General features: G+C 48.2%; 1 protein-coding gene across 5 annotated transcripts in view; it reads left to right on the forward strand.

Moving 5' to 3' along the window:
* ABCA7 (ATP binding cassette subfamily A member 7) overlaps positions 1–15,096 on the forward strand; it is a 78,953-nt gene extending 63,857 nt beyond the window's left edge. For all 5 annotated transcript variants that reach the window (XM_078877080.1, XM_078877081.1, XM_078877082.1 and 2 more), the window contains 11 exons: positions 221–344; positions 1,311–1,440; positions 1,564–1,684; positions 4,481–4,543; positions 5,656–5,762; positions 6,804–6,945; positions 7,152–7,286; positions 8,966–9,069; positions 9,451–9,543; positions 10,249–10,492; positions 11,092–15,096. In XM_078877080.1, the coding sequence (XP_078733206.1) occupies positions 221–344; positions 1,311–1,440; positions 1,564–1,684; positions 4,481–4,543; positions 5,656–5,762; positions 6,804–6,945; positions 7,152–7,286; positions 8,966–9,069; positions 9,451–9,543; positions 10,249–10,492; positions 11,092–11,163 (1,335 nt within the window). In that variant the 3' untranslated portion in view covers positions 11,164–15,096. The remainder of the gene's footprint in view (positions 1–220; positions 345–1,310; positions 1,441–1,563; positions 1,685–4,480; positions 4,544–5,655; positions 5,763–6,803; positions 6,946–7,151; positions 7,287–8,965; positions 9,070–9,450; positions 9,544–10,248; positions 10,493–11,091) is intronic.
* Positions 15,097–16,146: the final 1,050 nt, after the last annotated feature.

A 16,146-nucleotide genomic window follows, 5' to 3' on the forward strand; every position in this document is an offset into this window, starting at 1 on the left:
AAACTTCTCCTTTTTCCTTTAAAATCTTTCTCTTCTAAGCTCCAAGTTATTTAAATCGCCCGTCAACTCTAAGTTCCTTTTGTGTGTTTTCTTAGATAAATCGCGTATTTAATTCTCCCGTCAATGATTTTGCAAAGTCCAATCTTTCTCTCCCGTTTATTCATTTGATGTGAGCTTGGCCGGCCTGACAAAGTTGTCTCAACTCCCCCTGTTGCAACAGAACCTCAAGAGGATCAACTCCGTTCTCAAGCAGATCTTCCTCATCTTCCCGCACTTTTGCCTTGGCCGTGGCCTCATGGACATGGTGAAGAACCAGGCCATGTCGGACGCATTTCAGCGATTCGGTAAGACAGTTGTTGAAAACGAAAACGTGAAAATTAGGTGTGGCCCTTGTGTGGGTAAAGAAGAAGGCTATTGAAGTGACTTCAGGCCTATTATTGCGACGTAATCTTCTGGTCATTCTGTGTCAGAGGGCGATGGACGGCTAGCCGCAGAGTTTTAAACGGAAATTTCTTCAGCCCGTCGCATAATACTGTTAGGACAGTCGGAGCATAAATTGGGACAAAAAATTGTGAACAAGAGAACAAAGTTATAGTTTGCAAATGTAGCTAATTCAGAAGGTGGTGGGTGGAGTTATTCCCTGTGCATGAGCAGCAGTGTCTTTACCGTTTAGTTTCACCTTATTCATCGTCATCCTCACTGCCAAAGAAGTCCTGTCTCAACCGTGGGCTCTTGCCTGGTAAAATAGAAGCAACTCCCCAACTCGGTGGTCGAATGTCACCCATTTACTTAGTTTTTTGTCAATGAACACCACAGGACATTCAGAAATCACAAGGTGCACTTTGTCCCACCAAAGGGCAACGTTCCCCTGCATAGCCTTTAAAATACTGTTGGGGAAAGTGCTGTTAGCGAGCACCTATGAAGGCTGGCACGGCACACAACATCACGCCTGGCCACCTTTGCTTCCCTAAGTGTTTACACAAAGCACCAATTACTCGTTTGAGGCTAGAGGAGGCCTGGGACTGGTTCACCGGCAGACTAATAGCCACTTGCGGGTCAGTGCAGCATTCACCTTGTACCTATGTATGTTGAACTTCTTTCACACTGTACGTAGCCAACTTTGCTAATCGGTGGTGCGGTGTGCCACTTTGGGCACAGCTGCCATCAGGGAGTCTCCTAGGCGAAAACTACAGCTTGGCATTGCGATTGTTGAGATGGGATGTGAAGACGCAAGGCGCGCCGTGTTTGCCGAGGCATTTGCAAATCCTTGACAGTTTCTTGCACGCTGTCGCCCCCGCGCGTCACCGCAGGAGAGAATCGCTTTGTGGACCCGTTCAGCTGGGACATGGTCGGCAAGAACTTGTTTGCCATGGCCGTGGAGGGCATGGGCTTCTTTATAATCAACCTGCTGGTGCAGTACCGCTTTTTCTGCAAACCTCGGTGAGTTGCTGCACCGCAGCCCTGGCCCATACAAAATATCACGCACCCCACGCAATGTCGCTTGACCGATCGACCGAACGACCAATTGACGGACGGGCGGATGGACCCCCGACTGTCTCGCAGGTCGCACCGTGGGAAGCTGCAGCCAGTTTCCGAGGAGGACGAGGATGTGGCACGCGAGAGGACGCGGCTGACCAACGACGAGGGAGGGAGCGATACGCTTGTCATCAGAAACCTCACCAAGGTGCCTGCAGGGTGTGACGCACGCTTTTAAGGGTTGTGCCGTATGGCTGTCGGATGCTTTCTTTATGGTTGTGCTGCAAAACTGTAAACTAAACTATCAAACTTTAAACCTTACCAGGTAAGGCCCGAGTGTTACGAAGCTATTTTTATGAAGCGATGTGTCCAAAAATGATGGCTCAACAAAGTGGCTTATCGCATGGAAATTTATAGCAGCCAAATACTCTTAACGCGTCGACGCTGATTCTAAATGTGGAATGAAAAACCAGAGTGACCCGGAGAAATCCACGCAACCACAACAGCACACAGTACACCCTGACAACAGCACACAGTACACCCTGACAACAGCACACAGTACACCCTGACAACAGCACACAGTACACCCTGACAACAGCACACAGTACACCCTGACAACAGCACACAGTACACCCTGACAACAGCACACAGTACACCCTGACAACAGCACACAGTACACCCTGACAACAGCACACAGTACACCCTGACAACAGCACACAGTACACCCTGACAACAGAACACAGTACACCCTGACAACAGCACACAGTACACCCTGACAACAGCACACAGTACACCCTGACAACAGCACACAGTACACCCTGACAACAGAACACAGTACACCCTGACAACAGCACACAGTACACCCTGACAACAGCACACAGTACACCCTGACAACAGCACGCAGTACACCCTGACAACAGCACGCAGTACACCCTGACAACAGCACACAGTACACCCTGACAACAGCACACCGTACACCCTGACAACAGCACACAGTACACCCTGACAACAGCACACAGTACACCCTGACAACAGCACACAGTACACCCTGACAACAGCACACAGTACACCCTGACAACAGCACACAGTACACCCTGACAACAGCACACAGTACACCCTGACAACAGAACACAGTACACCCTGACAACAGCACACAGTACACCCTGACAACAGCACACAGTACACCCTGACAACAGCACACAGTACACCCTGACAACAGCACACAGTATAACCAGCAACAGCACACAGTACACCCTGACAACAGCACACAGTACACCCTGACAACAGCACGCAGTACACCCTGACAACAGCACACAGTACACCCTGACAACAGCACACAGTACACCCTGACAACAGCACACAGTATAACCAGCAACAGCACACAGTACACCCTGACAACAGCACACAGTACACCCTGACAACAGCACGCAGTACACCCTGACAACAGCACGCAGTACACCCTGACAACAGCACACAGTACACCCTGACAACAGCACACAGTACACCCTGACAACAGCACACAGTACACCCTGACAACAGCACACAGTACACCCTGACAACAGCACACAGTACACCCTGACAACATCACGCAGTACACCCTGACAACAGCATGCAGTACACCCTGACAACAGCACACAGTACACCCTGACAACAGCACACAGTACACCCTGACAACAGCACACAGTACACCCTGACAACAGCACACAGTACACCCTGACAACAGCACACAGTACACCCTGACAACAGCACGCAGTACACCCTGACAACAGCACACAGTACACCCTGACAACAGCACACAGTACACCCTGACAACAGCACACAGTACACCCTGACAACAGCACGCAGTACACCCTGACAACAGCATGCAGTACACCCTGACAACAGCACACAGTACACCCTGACAACAGCACACAGTACACCCTGACAACAGCACACAGTATAACCAGCAACAGCACACAGTACACCCTGACAACAGCACGCAGTACACCCTGACAACAGCACGCAGTACACCCTGACAACAGCACACAGTACACCCTGACAACAGCACACAGTACACCCTGACAACAGCACGCAGTACACCCTGACAACAGCACACAGTACACCCTGACAACAGCACACAGTATAACCAGCAACAGCACACAGTACACCCTGACAACAGCACGCAGTACAACCTGACAACAGCACGCAGTACAACCTGACAACAGCACACTCTACACCCTGACAACAGCACGCAGTACACCCTGACAACAACACGCAGTACAACCTGACAACAGCACACAGTACACCCTGACAACAGCACACAGTACACCCTGACAACAGCACGCAGTACACCCTGACAACAGCACACAGTACACCCTGACAACACCACACAGTACACCCTGACAACAGAACACAGTACACCCTGACAACAGCACACAGTACACCCTGACAACAGCATGCAGTAAACCCTGACAACAGCACACAGTACACCCTGACAACAGAACACAGTACACCCTGACAACAGCACGCAGTACACCCTGACAACAGCACGCAGTACACCCTGACAACAGCACACAGTACACCCTGACAACAGCACACAGTACACCCTGACAACAGCACACAGTACACCCTGACAACAGCACGCAGTATAACCTGATAACAGCACACAGTACAACCTGACAACAGCACATAGTACAACCTGACAACAGCACACAGTACACCCTGACAACAGCACACAGTACACCCTGACAACAGCACGCAGTACACCCTGACAACAGCACACAGTACACCCTGACAACAGCACGCAGTATAACCTGATAACAGCACACAGTACAACCTGACAACAGCACACAGTACAACCTGACAACAGCACACAGTACACCCTGACAACAGCACGCAGTACACCCTGACAACAGCACGTGGCAGCTCCCGCTGCCCGTAAAAGCCCGGAGTGACCTGCCGGAGCCTGGCACGCGAGCTGACGTCACCCGATTGGCTCATCCCGACTTTTGTTTTCTCGCTGCAGGTTTACAATGGCAAAAAGAAGCCAGCGGTGGATCGCATCTGCGTTGGGATTCCTCCGGGAGAGGTGAGAGAGGGTTTCGTTTAAATCCTCGTACCATGCCCGGGGGTTCCTATGGACCGTGGTTCCAGACGCTGCTTCCCACAGATTTATGCCATATGGCCCTGCAGCCAAAACGAGGCTTAACACTATGAAACAGCCAGCAAGCGATTATTCATCCTTCTGCAGTCATCTCAGCCACACTAATTGGGGTACCACTTCTGTAACTGTTAGCACCTCTTACAGTGACAGACATGACTGAAGTATGTCTGTTGAGTGGTGACCGGCTGAGGGTATTTGAAATATCTATTTGACTGTCAATAGGGGAAAAACTTTCCCAATTCCTGCCTTCTACAGCAGGGTGGAAACAATTAAAGCATCAGATTAGTTCGTAAGTTGATGCTCGGTCACAACAGGCATATGTAAAAAATAAAAAAATGGGAACAACTCTCAACCTGGTTGGACATTCCGTACCATATTCAGGGCAAGCCTTGACAAGTATGAGTGTGTGTGGGGTCGAATGAGGAGCGGTAGTGTAACAGTTTAGCACACTGCGCTATGAACTCGGTGATCCAGGTTTGATTCGCGCTCACGGTCGACACACATGACGATTATCTGAACTGGTCCTGAGCCTCCCCTAGGTCGGCTCAGCCTCAAATGAGTACCCGGTGCAGTGTGTAAAAATATCACCACTGAGGAGACACTGGCTGACGGGCGTGGTGCTGGCCACCCATCCCCTCGTGTGCCATGATGGTCTTCATAGGTGTTGCTCGCTAACATTACTTGCCCTAAAATAATTTTAAGGCTATATGGGAAACTTTCTCTTTGTCCTTGGGGTTGAATGGAAACACTCAGTTGGATGGTGAGGAAGAGAAATTCTAGAGCAGGTTCAGGAGGAGAGAAGTCTGTCATTAGAACGATTCAGAGAGAGGTCGATGAAGGAAGTTCTGGGAGTGAAGGCTGCTGGGAAAGACGCCAAGAGAGAGAGAGGTTCTGCTTAATGACTTTTAGGAAAGTAGTCCATACGGTGAAATGAAGAAGCTAAGGATGAGACAGAAGGATGGAGAGAGTTCGAGCCAGAGATACCTCTGCCATCTGGCAGAAGAGCAAAGAGAAACGGTGTTTGATTTTTGTTGCAGTGTTTTGGCCTGCTGGGAGTGAATGGGGCTGGAAAAACCACGACATTCAAGATGCTGACAGGAGACACGGACATCACGAGTGGGGACGCACTTCTTAACCGATACAGGTGAGACGAGCCAATTGCGGCTCCATTACGCACCTCCGTTGAGCACGGTTGGCTGCGTACGGTGCGAAAGAAGTTCAACGTGCATTAATACATCAGAGCGGTCATAGGTCAGGCGAATCATGGTTGGATTGTCAACGGGCATGTTACATGGGTACCTGTACAGCCCCTTTTGCCAATCCACTGATGGATGAGGGCCTTTCAGGTTGTAAGGGTTATGTGATAATAACATTAATTGCACTGATCTGTGCGGGTTGGTGAAGGCAGGAAACACTGGCGTAGGCACATAGACGTACAGTAAGCCCCTCGTTTAATGCTGTAGTAGACACATTCCTGGCAAGTGCCGCGTTTAAGCAAAAACCGCATTAAGCGAGGAATTACTACTTACTGAATCACATTTGCACAGTAAAACTAGCCCGCAGTCATTCCATGGCGGGACAAAGATTTGAAATGAGGTTATGCCACCGCGTGCTGTATTTAGATTGTTGTCCTTCCCTACACCTCCGATTAGCACGATTGGCTACGTACGGTGCAAAAGAAGTTCAATGTACATGCATACATACATACACGGTACTGTATCATTCCGCAAACTGTATCATCCGCTGAGGCGCATAGCTCAAGAAAGTAGTTCGTCGTCAACCACTCTAAAACCGTGCATTCCGTGTTGTGCAAAAAGTGTGCCCTAATGGAAGAACCGGGTTATGGTGAAAATGCACTGTCGTGCGAACGCCGCGACGCGTGAAGCGAGGACTTGGTGTTTGGAACAACAGTGCATTCCGCAGCACTGACCCATGCTGCCCACAGCTTAGCCCCACAACTTAGGCCACCTGGTAGGCACGGTGGCCACCCCTCCAAGCATTTTCCAGGCTCAACGCTGCTTCGCTTCCAAGATGTGACAATGTCAGGCGAATTCCAAGGTAATTTAGTCGTGGGCATCAAATTGACGGAACCCACCACTTAAGTTGCGTATTTATTAATGAACGACCACCACGACAATTCCCACTGTCTCCTCTGATCGTCCGCTTGTTTTCTTTCATGTGCCAGCATCCTGACCCACAAGCGGGAGGTGCACCAGAACATGGGCTACTGCCCGCAGTTCGACGCCATCAATGACCTCATCACGGGACGGGAGCACCTGGAGTTCTACGCACGCCTGCGCGGGGTCCCCGAGAAGGAGGTGTCCAGGGTAGGTGCCGAGTGGCGACCCTCGGTGTTTCCCTACAGTGCCGCCCCCATTCTATGCCATCTCCTTTAAGTGCCGCCCACCTTGCCATGCCACTCTGGGTAGTGCTACCCCTTTTCAGTGCCGCCCCCTTGCCGGGCCATTGGGAAGTGCTGCCCTCTTTCAGGTGATTGAATTTTTTTTGTTTGTTTTTTGCTAACCCCAATCAGGTGGCAGCGTGGGGCATCCGCAAGCTCGGTTTGACCAAGTACGCGGATCGCGCAGCCGGAAACTACAGCGGAGGGAACAAGCGGAAGCTATCGACAGCCATCGCCCTCGTGGGGTGTCCTCCCATCGTTTTCCTGGTCAGCGTCAACCCCCACGCCCCCTCCTACCCCCCACCTTAACGGCCATTTATCATCATCATAATCCTCGTTGTCATGATCACCACTCAACATTCACACCGCTCCCCCTGAGCCACTTGGCCACTCTCAAGGCTTCGTTTCAGCCGGGTCTGTCCGGGTCAGCGACACGGAAAATATTTCCGATCCTAGCACACCACATCCATAAGAGGTTTTTTGGGTTAGATTGCGTAAATATATAAATGTGTCGTTAAAACCCGCCACCACCCGACACAACCAACTAGTAAGGGTTGTCACATAAACAGAACATGCCAATTCGTCACTAGTACAGCACACCGGTGTGTTGGAGAGCCAAGCCACAACATTTACAGTTTAACAAGTAGGCTTTAGCGACAGTCAGCGATGGCGGTGGAAACGCGACGGGAAACGATGTTATTTTTAGCTTTTCAAAACGGCGTCAACTTCGCGTCCGACGGAACACGTCTCTGCACGTCGTTTAGGTTTCCACCCCGTCTGTTGCGCGCACTGTTTGCCACTAACGAGCGACTTTTTCCTTTTTTTTATTAACGAAAGAAAACAGCGAGAAAGAGGGGGGGATTGCGGGTTTTTGCGAGGGAGTTGGAGGAAAGATTTATTTTGGGGGGGGGGGGGGCGCCAGTTACAAGCGGCGCAGAGGACACTAAGGCGGTCGCTATCCGAAGGGTTAAAATTATTTCTATTTCAATTACGATAGATTCTCTAATTAGTATTGGCCAGTAGTAGCTAGCTTTGCACAGAACTTTAACATTATCAAAATCAATTGAGTGTCCTTTTTGGCACGCGTGTTCTGTTCCTGCTGACAGTTGTTTTGGGAGTATTTAATATTTCTCTGATGTTCTTTTAGTCTCGTGCTGATCATTCGTCCTGTTTGCCCAACATAACGCCATACGTGCAGTTAATCCTGTACACACCTGCTGTTGAAAGCTTCGGTAATACATCTTTTGTGCCAGATATTAACTTTTGTATTTTATGTACCTTGCCAAATCTGACTCGGATGTAGTGTTTTTCCAAACATCTGGCTAGTTTATCAATTACTCCCACAATGTACGGTATTTTTATCATTTTAATTCCTTGGGCAGTTCAATGCTCGTGAAAGCCTCCGTGTTAAACTGACACCACATCCAGTGCTGCACCTGTCGGGCAATAGTCACATACCGCCCACTCCAGTCTACCGGTGAACCGACAAATAATGAATCGGTGAGAAATCAAGCCAAGCCCAGGTCATAACTTTTAAAATGTATTAATGGGTTCCGAGTGATCTCTCTGACCCCTGACTCTAGCCTGGATGAAGACAACAGGGTGCCACGGTGGCTAGATGTTAACTATCTCGCTTGGTATGCAGGAGGTCATGGGATCAATTCCGACCCTGATGCCTGTATATTTGGAGTTTGCATGGTCTCCCCGTGGTCGCCTGGATCTTTCTCCGGGTTCTCCGGTTTTTCCCTCCAAATTAGAGAAACACGCATTTTGAGGATTTGGCTGCTATACATTTCCACATGATAAGCCACTTTGTTGAGCTATCATTTGTAATAACCAGGTCTCTTCTGAAAAAGAGCCATCTACCCAGTGGACCTTTACCTGGTACAATAAAAAGAACAGTTCAGTTTAATAGAGGGTGACTGTAAGCTGCTCTGTATGTGCAGGACGAGCCGACCACCGGGATGGACCCGAAGGCACGGCGTTTCCTGTGGGACTGCATCCTCAGCATCATCAAGGAGGGGCGGTGCGTGCTGCTCACCTCGCACAGGTACAGCCCGCTCATGTCGCATGTGAATACCCGCTCGTTGACTCGCTCACTCAGCCACTCAATCACCCACTCGCTCACCAACTCAAGCAACTACCCACTCACCCACTATTTACACACTCAATCACTCACCCAACCACCCATTCAATCACTCACCCAACCACCCACTCACTCACACAACCACCCACTGACTCACCCAACCACCCACCCCCACTCATTCACTTACCCAACTACTCACCCATTGAATCACTCAGCCAATCGCCCTCCCACGCACTCACCCACCCAATTACCTACCCACTCACCCACTCAATCAGTCACGCAATTACCCACTCACTCACCCATCCACCCGCTCACCCATTCGCTCACCCATGTGCCCGTGTGCAGCATGGAAGAGTGTGAGGCGCTATGCACGCGCATGTCCATCATGGTGAACGGAAGATTTCAGTGCCTGGGCAGTGTGCAGCATCTCAAGAACAAGTGAGTGGGCGCTGCATGTGACAACACACTGAGACACGCACAGAAACAACAACCTCCGTTCACCACTAAGTAGTAGTGATGTCACCACGGCGGTGACAAAGACACACACCAACACTCACAGCACCGTCTTGTTTCCCTGGTCACGGCACTCGGCGGTGGTGGTGACGCTGCAGGTTTGGCAACGGGTACACCGTGACACAACATGTGGCCACAAAGACAAAGGTCCCCCATATAACCTTCACAGATTGTTGAGGAAAGTGCTGTTAGTACACCTATGAAGGCCGGCACGGCACACGAGGGGGTGGGTGGCCAGAACCACGCCCGGCCGCCTTTGTCTCCCGAGTGATAATGTCTATACAGTGCACCAGGAACTAATTTGAGGCAGAGTCGACCTAGGGGTGGCCCAGGACCAGTTGAGATATTCGTCACCGGTGTTGGCCATGAGCAGGAATCAAACTCATGTTGGCCATGAGCGCACTAACCGCCGTGCCACCGAACCGCGCAGACTCACATACACGCACACACAAAGACATGGATCCCCCGTATAGCCTTAACCGACTGTTGGGGCAAATGCTGTTAGCGAGCACCTATGAAAGCCGGCACGGTACACGAGGGAATGGGTGGCTAACACCACACACTCACAGCACCGTCTGGTTTCCCTGGTAACGTCGCTGGGCGGCGGCGGTGGTGGTGGTTTCGCTGCAGGTTTGGCGACGGCTACACAGTGACGCTGCGCGTGGCCGGCTCCCCGCCGGTGCTGCCGCCCGTCGAGGAGTTCATCGACTCGGCGTTCCCCGGCAGCCTCCTCAAGGAGCGCCACCACAACATGCTGCAGTACCAGCTGCCCTCCGCCGAGTCCTCGCTCGCCAAGATCTTCAACCTGCTGGCGCTGCGCAAGGAGGAGCTCAACGTCGAGGACTACTCCGTCTCACAGACCACGCTCGACCAGGTCAGGACGTCTGCTGGCGCGACGTTAAGTTTGGTGGCCCACCCGGGGTGTTGGGGCCCGGAGAGTCCATACGCGGCGTTGGTGCAGTTGAGCGAAGTTACGGGCAGATCACCCGCAATGTGCCCGATCGCAATCAGATCTTCGGAAGCCAAGCAGAGATCGAACCTGGACAGCGCTTTGATGGGTGACCCCCAAGGCGTGAAACAGGAGTGGTTAGGCATTGTGGGCAGCGGAGAGGGGGATGTGCGGCAACATCCATTGCTGTACTCTACTCCCCCCCCAACTTTTCTCATCCCCTCCCGACCTAATAGTAAACAAACAATAACTTTCACCTCCCTGTCAATCCACAGCTGGATGTAGGCCTCCCCCTCACCGTGTTGTACACGGGGATTGTTTAACCATACTTCGCTGCACTGATTAGTGCTGCCTGGTGAGGGGAGGATGAACCAACAGTCTGTTAAAGGCTATACGGGGGATCTTAATGGTTATGTAAATGTGGACGGGGGATTACAGAGTGGGGGGGAGTTCTGGTTGAGCCCACCAGAAATTTGGTGGCTTTGTTCCCTGACCCCTGCCTTGCTGCTTGTCGTTTGTCACAGGTGTTCATCAATTTTGCGAAGCACCAAAGCGACGAGGATCACAACAGCATCATCCAGACGAGCGTTGTCTGAGCGGCGCTGCGTGGAAAGAGACTGCCAACTCAAATTCCAGTCTTGGATGAAGATGAAAAAAGTTTGAAAAAAAAAGTTGATATATAAAAAAAAACTGGTAACCTGCAGAATCAATGCAATGTATGTTGAGAGTAACTGTGCAATTAATGCAACGTATTTTCCAAAAAAAGAGTAGGTTTGCACTTGTTCACGCACCGTATATTAACGCGATTTTCTTGAAAGCCACATTGTTAGTTTTAGTAAGACTTTTTGACGAGTTTGCGACGCACGTTGTTTAAAAGGATAGCATAGTCGCATGCCTGGGGTCTTGCATCTTTACGCCTTCCACAAGAATAAATTGTGAGGGCTTTTTTTTTCCATTACATATTTAACAACACAATTTGATTATTATCATTATTATAAATTTTATACTTTAAAAAAATACCCCAACATTTAACTTACTATGACTGTGCTTCAGTATTGGCACCAAAGTGTGAAACGCCATTTTGCTTTTTGGTGGACACCATCCCCAAAGTTGGGTTTATTTTAATTTGTCCGTCGTTCCAGGTATTTTGCTAAACGCTTTCGAAGGTGATAGGCATGTTGGTATTTTACTGTGCACAATCTGGGGACCATTGATAAAACTGCAGATGTCAACTCGTGATTATGGACCGAGGCTCCCGTTGTTCTTCCTGTAAGAGATCGAAAACAAAACCAAGCGGCTTCCTTTGTCGATCGCCCGTTGTCGGCTTGATCGAAGTCTCGCTAAGGGGGTGTTTACTTGAAAAATCCTGAATTAGTTTCTTTTTTACACAACAGGGCACCATGTAACGTAAGCAGCAGCTGGTCTGCTTCAAGGTTGCAAATTATTATGTCATATGTGGACATCTGATCAAAACTGAAATCAGGACTTCTTTGTAATAAAAAAAAATACCCAAAGTGTTTTTGTTTTTAAAACACCCTCCACCCCGAGCAAACACTGTCAACATTACGTTGAAAGAACAGCAACGGCTACTTTTAATACATTTCCATTGCGCTCAACTGTGCGTTTTCGTTTTGGATTAATGTTTGCAGAAACTCTTTGATTTCTTGCACGGTCATTGAGAAAGATTTTTTTGTTTGGTATTCCCCCCCAAAACGATTCTTTAATTGACGGATATCACGAACAACTGGAAACTCCACAGCATAATCAAGTGCGAGGCGTCCTTTTTGTTTTTTATAATCTGTGGCATTGCTTTGCGCGTTGAAAAAAATAATCAATGCAAAGAAAAATTTTGCACATGGTCAGGAGTTTTTTTGGTTTAAACAAACAAAAAAATTCATTGTGCTGTGGGTTTTTTTTGGTGCTTTGGTAAATTTAAAATTGTATGCTCTTAACGTTTTTGGCTGTTTTAATTTTAAATAACCGAAACCAAGCGTATGAATAGTATTTCATACCTGTGCGCACTATCAGTGCCGAACATTATTTATCGCTGTGTTAACAATTCTTAAGGATTTTTACGATTGGTGAATCAGGAAATAATTGTTCTGATTTATATAAATGTGGGTGTATGCACGTACGCATTTTGTACGCATCCTGCACTCAAATATAGTACACTCTCTAGTTTGGCCAAATTGTTTATGCCACAATTCTTGGAGTGTTTTGTAAAGTGAACTCAATTGCAACGAGCTTTACGAGTCTTAACCATTAAATGCAACCTAAACGATAAGAAAGTACTTCCAAAGATTGCCATTCAGAAAAAAATATAAATTATGCACCGGTTATAAACTCGTCGATGAAGAACATCACGGGGACCCGCTGCTGTAATTGCGTCAAATTATTTCATTGGAACATACTCTTTGGTTATTTCGGTAAAGTCATTGGAACATGTTAAGAACATCCTATGCATGTAAGGCTTTATAATTTTCTAAATCCACCGGAAAGTGTTGAAGGTTGTTTTACAAAGACCCTGTGGTTGAAATTTCAAACTGTAGTCATTAAGGGAATCTAAAATGTCCCAGCAGGTCTAAGGCACTTAAACTATCCATTTTATAGCATCTGTCCCATATATTATAACGTACGGCCAATACACAATCCAGTGCGGTATGAAGGTCTCCCAACACTGTCGGTCACAGGGGTTGTTTGATCACACTTCACCATGCTGCGTGTTGGTGAAGTTCCCATGGACTGGTCCGGATATCCCCTTTGTCGCCGATGCTAATAGTGGCCAGGTCATCGGGTTCATAGCACAGTGCAATCACTGCGTCACCTCTCCACCCCCCTAGCGTATTATGTTACATTTCAGCAAAGTGGTTATGTCATCCTGTTACATGGATGATTTTTGTTTGTGAAAATGCATGTTTCCATCATCCGAATCTCAGCTCTCATTCAATTTAGAAATCTTCATGAAAGAACACCCTTCTTCAAATGTTCACACTTTGTTGTATCTTTGCTCTGTTGGAGCAATATTATAACAATGTTAACAAGAAGCAAACCCCATTGCGCAAAGATAATTACACAGTCATTATTGCCTTCATAACCCCCAATTGTATATGATGGCATATTGCAGTCACCAGCCACTAATGTGCAGAGGACTTGAATCGACTTGAATCCTGGACGAAATTTGGGTTCAACTTCTGATGAAGCCTGTGGAAATGTTCAACCACATTGCTGCTGTCTAACCGAGAGTGACTGCTATACGCTTTTGGATTTCATGGGTGTCAGGACAAACCCGTCTTTATTTAGATATGGCTAAGTGACACCCACTCAAATGTTCGCCACTGAACAGTGCGCTCACGCACACACGATCAACACACACACACATTCACACATTCATCACACAGCATGTGAACAGCACAGTTACGCCACACTCGACACTCGTACAGTCAGCATGCACATTAACAGTCAGCAGACACACATCAAGAGTCAGCACACATTAAGAGTCAGCACACACAGTCATACAGTCAGCACACAGCACACATGCGTGTTAGGGAACCCCCAACTTCCAAGGTGTCTGTTGTAACCATGCTATGCATATGAAGTACCGGTAAGTACGCTGGACATCCAGGTTGAGGCACACGTATGTTTATTCAAGCTTGTCGGTACAGGACAGCACTAGAGGGGGTAGCGGCCCCCTCACCCGGATAACTGGGGATACACCCTAGCTAGTCCTGACCTACTCCCAAGTCCTCCACTAACGGGCTAGGGGAGGCTAACTGGCCCGACACTGGTGAGTCGGGCTACGGTCTCCGGAGTCCCAGGGTACTGACCCTGGTTCACGGAACCACGCCTCTGGCTCGATCCTCCGCAGCCCTTACAAGGGCGGCGTCGAGGGGAGTCCAGGGCTTCTAACTAGAAGATCTTCCTTCTTCCTCCTTCGTTCCCAGACTGAGCCACGAGCTCTCTCTGTCCTCCCCCTTTATACCCCCCGTCAGGATCACAACCCCCCAGGCTGCCTGATGCGGACGTCGCTGCGGGCACCCCACCCCCGTGTACTCCCGGAGCTCCGCCCACTGTGTTTATTCCCCGTTGGATCCCATGCACCTACAGCCCTCCCGTAACAACCCTACACATACACACAGCGAGAGATGGCCATTTACGGCATTGTTTACCATTCTATCCTGTGTTTTCATACCACAGAAATAAGACTTACACAGTTGTTATCCAGAGGGTGGCTTTGGAAGTATTGCGACGAATTACACACACTGTATTAGAGGCTTGCCATCAGGTACATTGATTGGTCAATATTGTCATTTTCATTTGCACTGTCATTTTCGCCACTTATAAAACATACAACTGACAACCACTTTGAGTGGTGATTTCTCATGTTTAACTTTTCGCTTTCAATTAACATGTTAGTTTATTCGAGTGACAATTTGGTAATTATCGACTTGTGATTTCTTTTTTTTCTTAATTCCTGTGTATTGTAGAATTACTGTAATGTGAATAAAATTTGGTGTTTTCGTTAAATGTAATGGGTTGTCGGTGTTTTTATTATCAATATTCCAAGAGTTGTTTCCATTTCACGTGACCGCAATTCCCATAGACCTGCCTGCTTTAGTATTTTATTTCGCAGTTTGTTTTAAATTATGGAAGGGTTTGCATGTTACTCAATAGATATTAGATAACCACTGTATTCAGGTGTCCATTAAACATATTGGTGGGCCATCAGAAAGGGTTTTCAACATTTCATCATCAGAATGGCCTACGATTTAAACAAGTCGTGTAGTGTACAACTCAAGCCATCCACTCTCTGGCCTCTATTCATGTGCTTTAAAGAAACGCGCTTGCCCGACACGTTATCTATTATACACATACAGTACTTCCTTTGAAGGATGTGTTCAGTTTATTTTAGCTTTTATTCTGGAAAAATATAAAGTACGAAACTTTTTTTTTTCCCAAAGTAACAGGATTGTAAACGTACCCCTCAATATTAATAATATAAATATATTCTGCTGCACTACACAAAGGGATGAATGTTATGCCAATGTGGCCAGAAGTTATACGGTAATAAATTAAATTATTTCAGCCCTCTTCCAATCCACTGCTGGATGAAGACATCCCCACATTATAGGAATTCATCCATACAGGCTATGGTCAGCCTGTCAAGCTAACATGAGTTAACCAGGGGAGAACAGAGTCCAAGATTAGTCTCATTTGCAAGGTTTGGACTTGCTCACCAACATCTCAAAAGCAAACTAAAAGCGCAAACCGCAATGACGCAAATAACGGTCACAGCAAAAGCAAGTCACGCGAGAAATTGAAACTCACAAACAAATCAACGTTAAATAATAAATTGCCCGTAGGATTAGTCGGCTCGGGCACATTGTTATACCCGTGCTGATCATTGTACAATTAATTTACAGAACCATGAATCGTGGCTATTGTACCAAGAGCACTGCCACTTCGCTACGAACCCAGCCACCCGAGTTCGATTCCAGCGCCAGTGACGGATTATCTGAACCCAGTCCTGGGCATCCCCCAGGTCGATTCAGACTCAAATGAGTACAGTACACGTGTGTGTG

The sequence above is a fragment of the Lampetra fluviatilis genome, chromosome 46, assembly GCF_964198595.1.
Source record: "Lampetra fluviatilis chromosome 46, kcLamFluv1.1, whole genome shotgun sequence".
In the NCBI taxonomy this organism is placed as follows: domain Eukaryota; kingdom Metazoa; phylum Chordata; class Hyperoartia; order Petromyzontiformes; family Petromyzontidae; genus Lampetra; species Lampetra fluviatilis.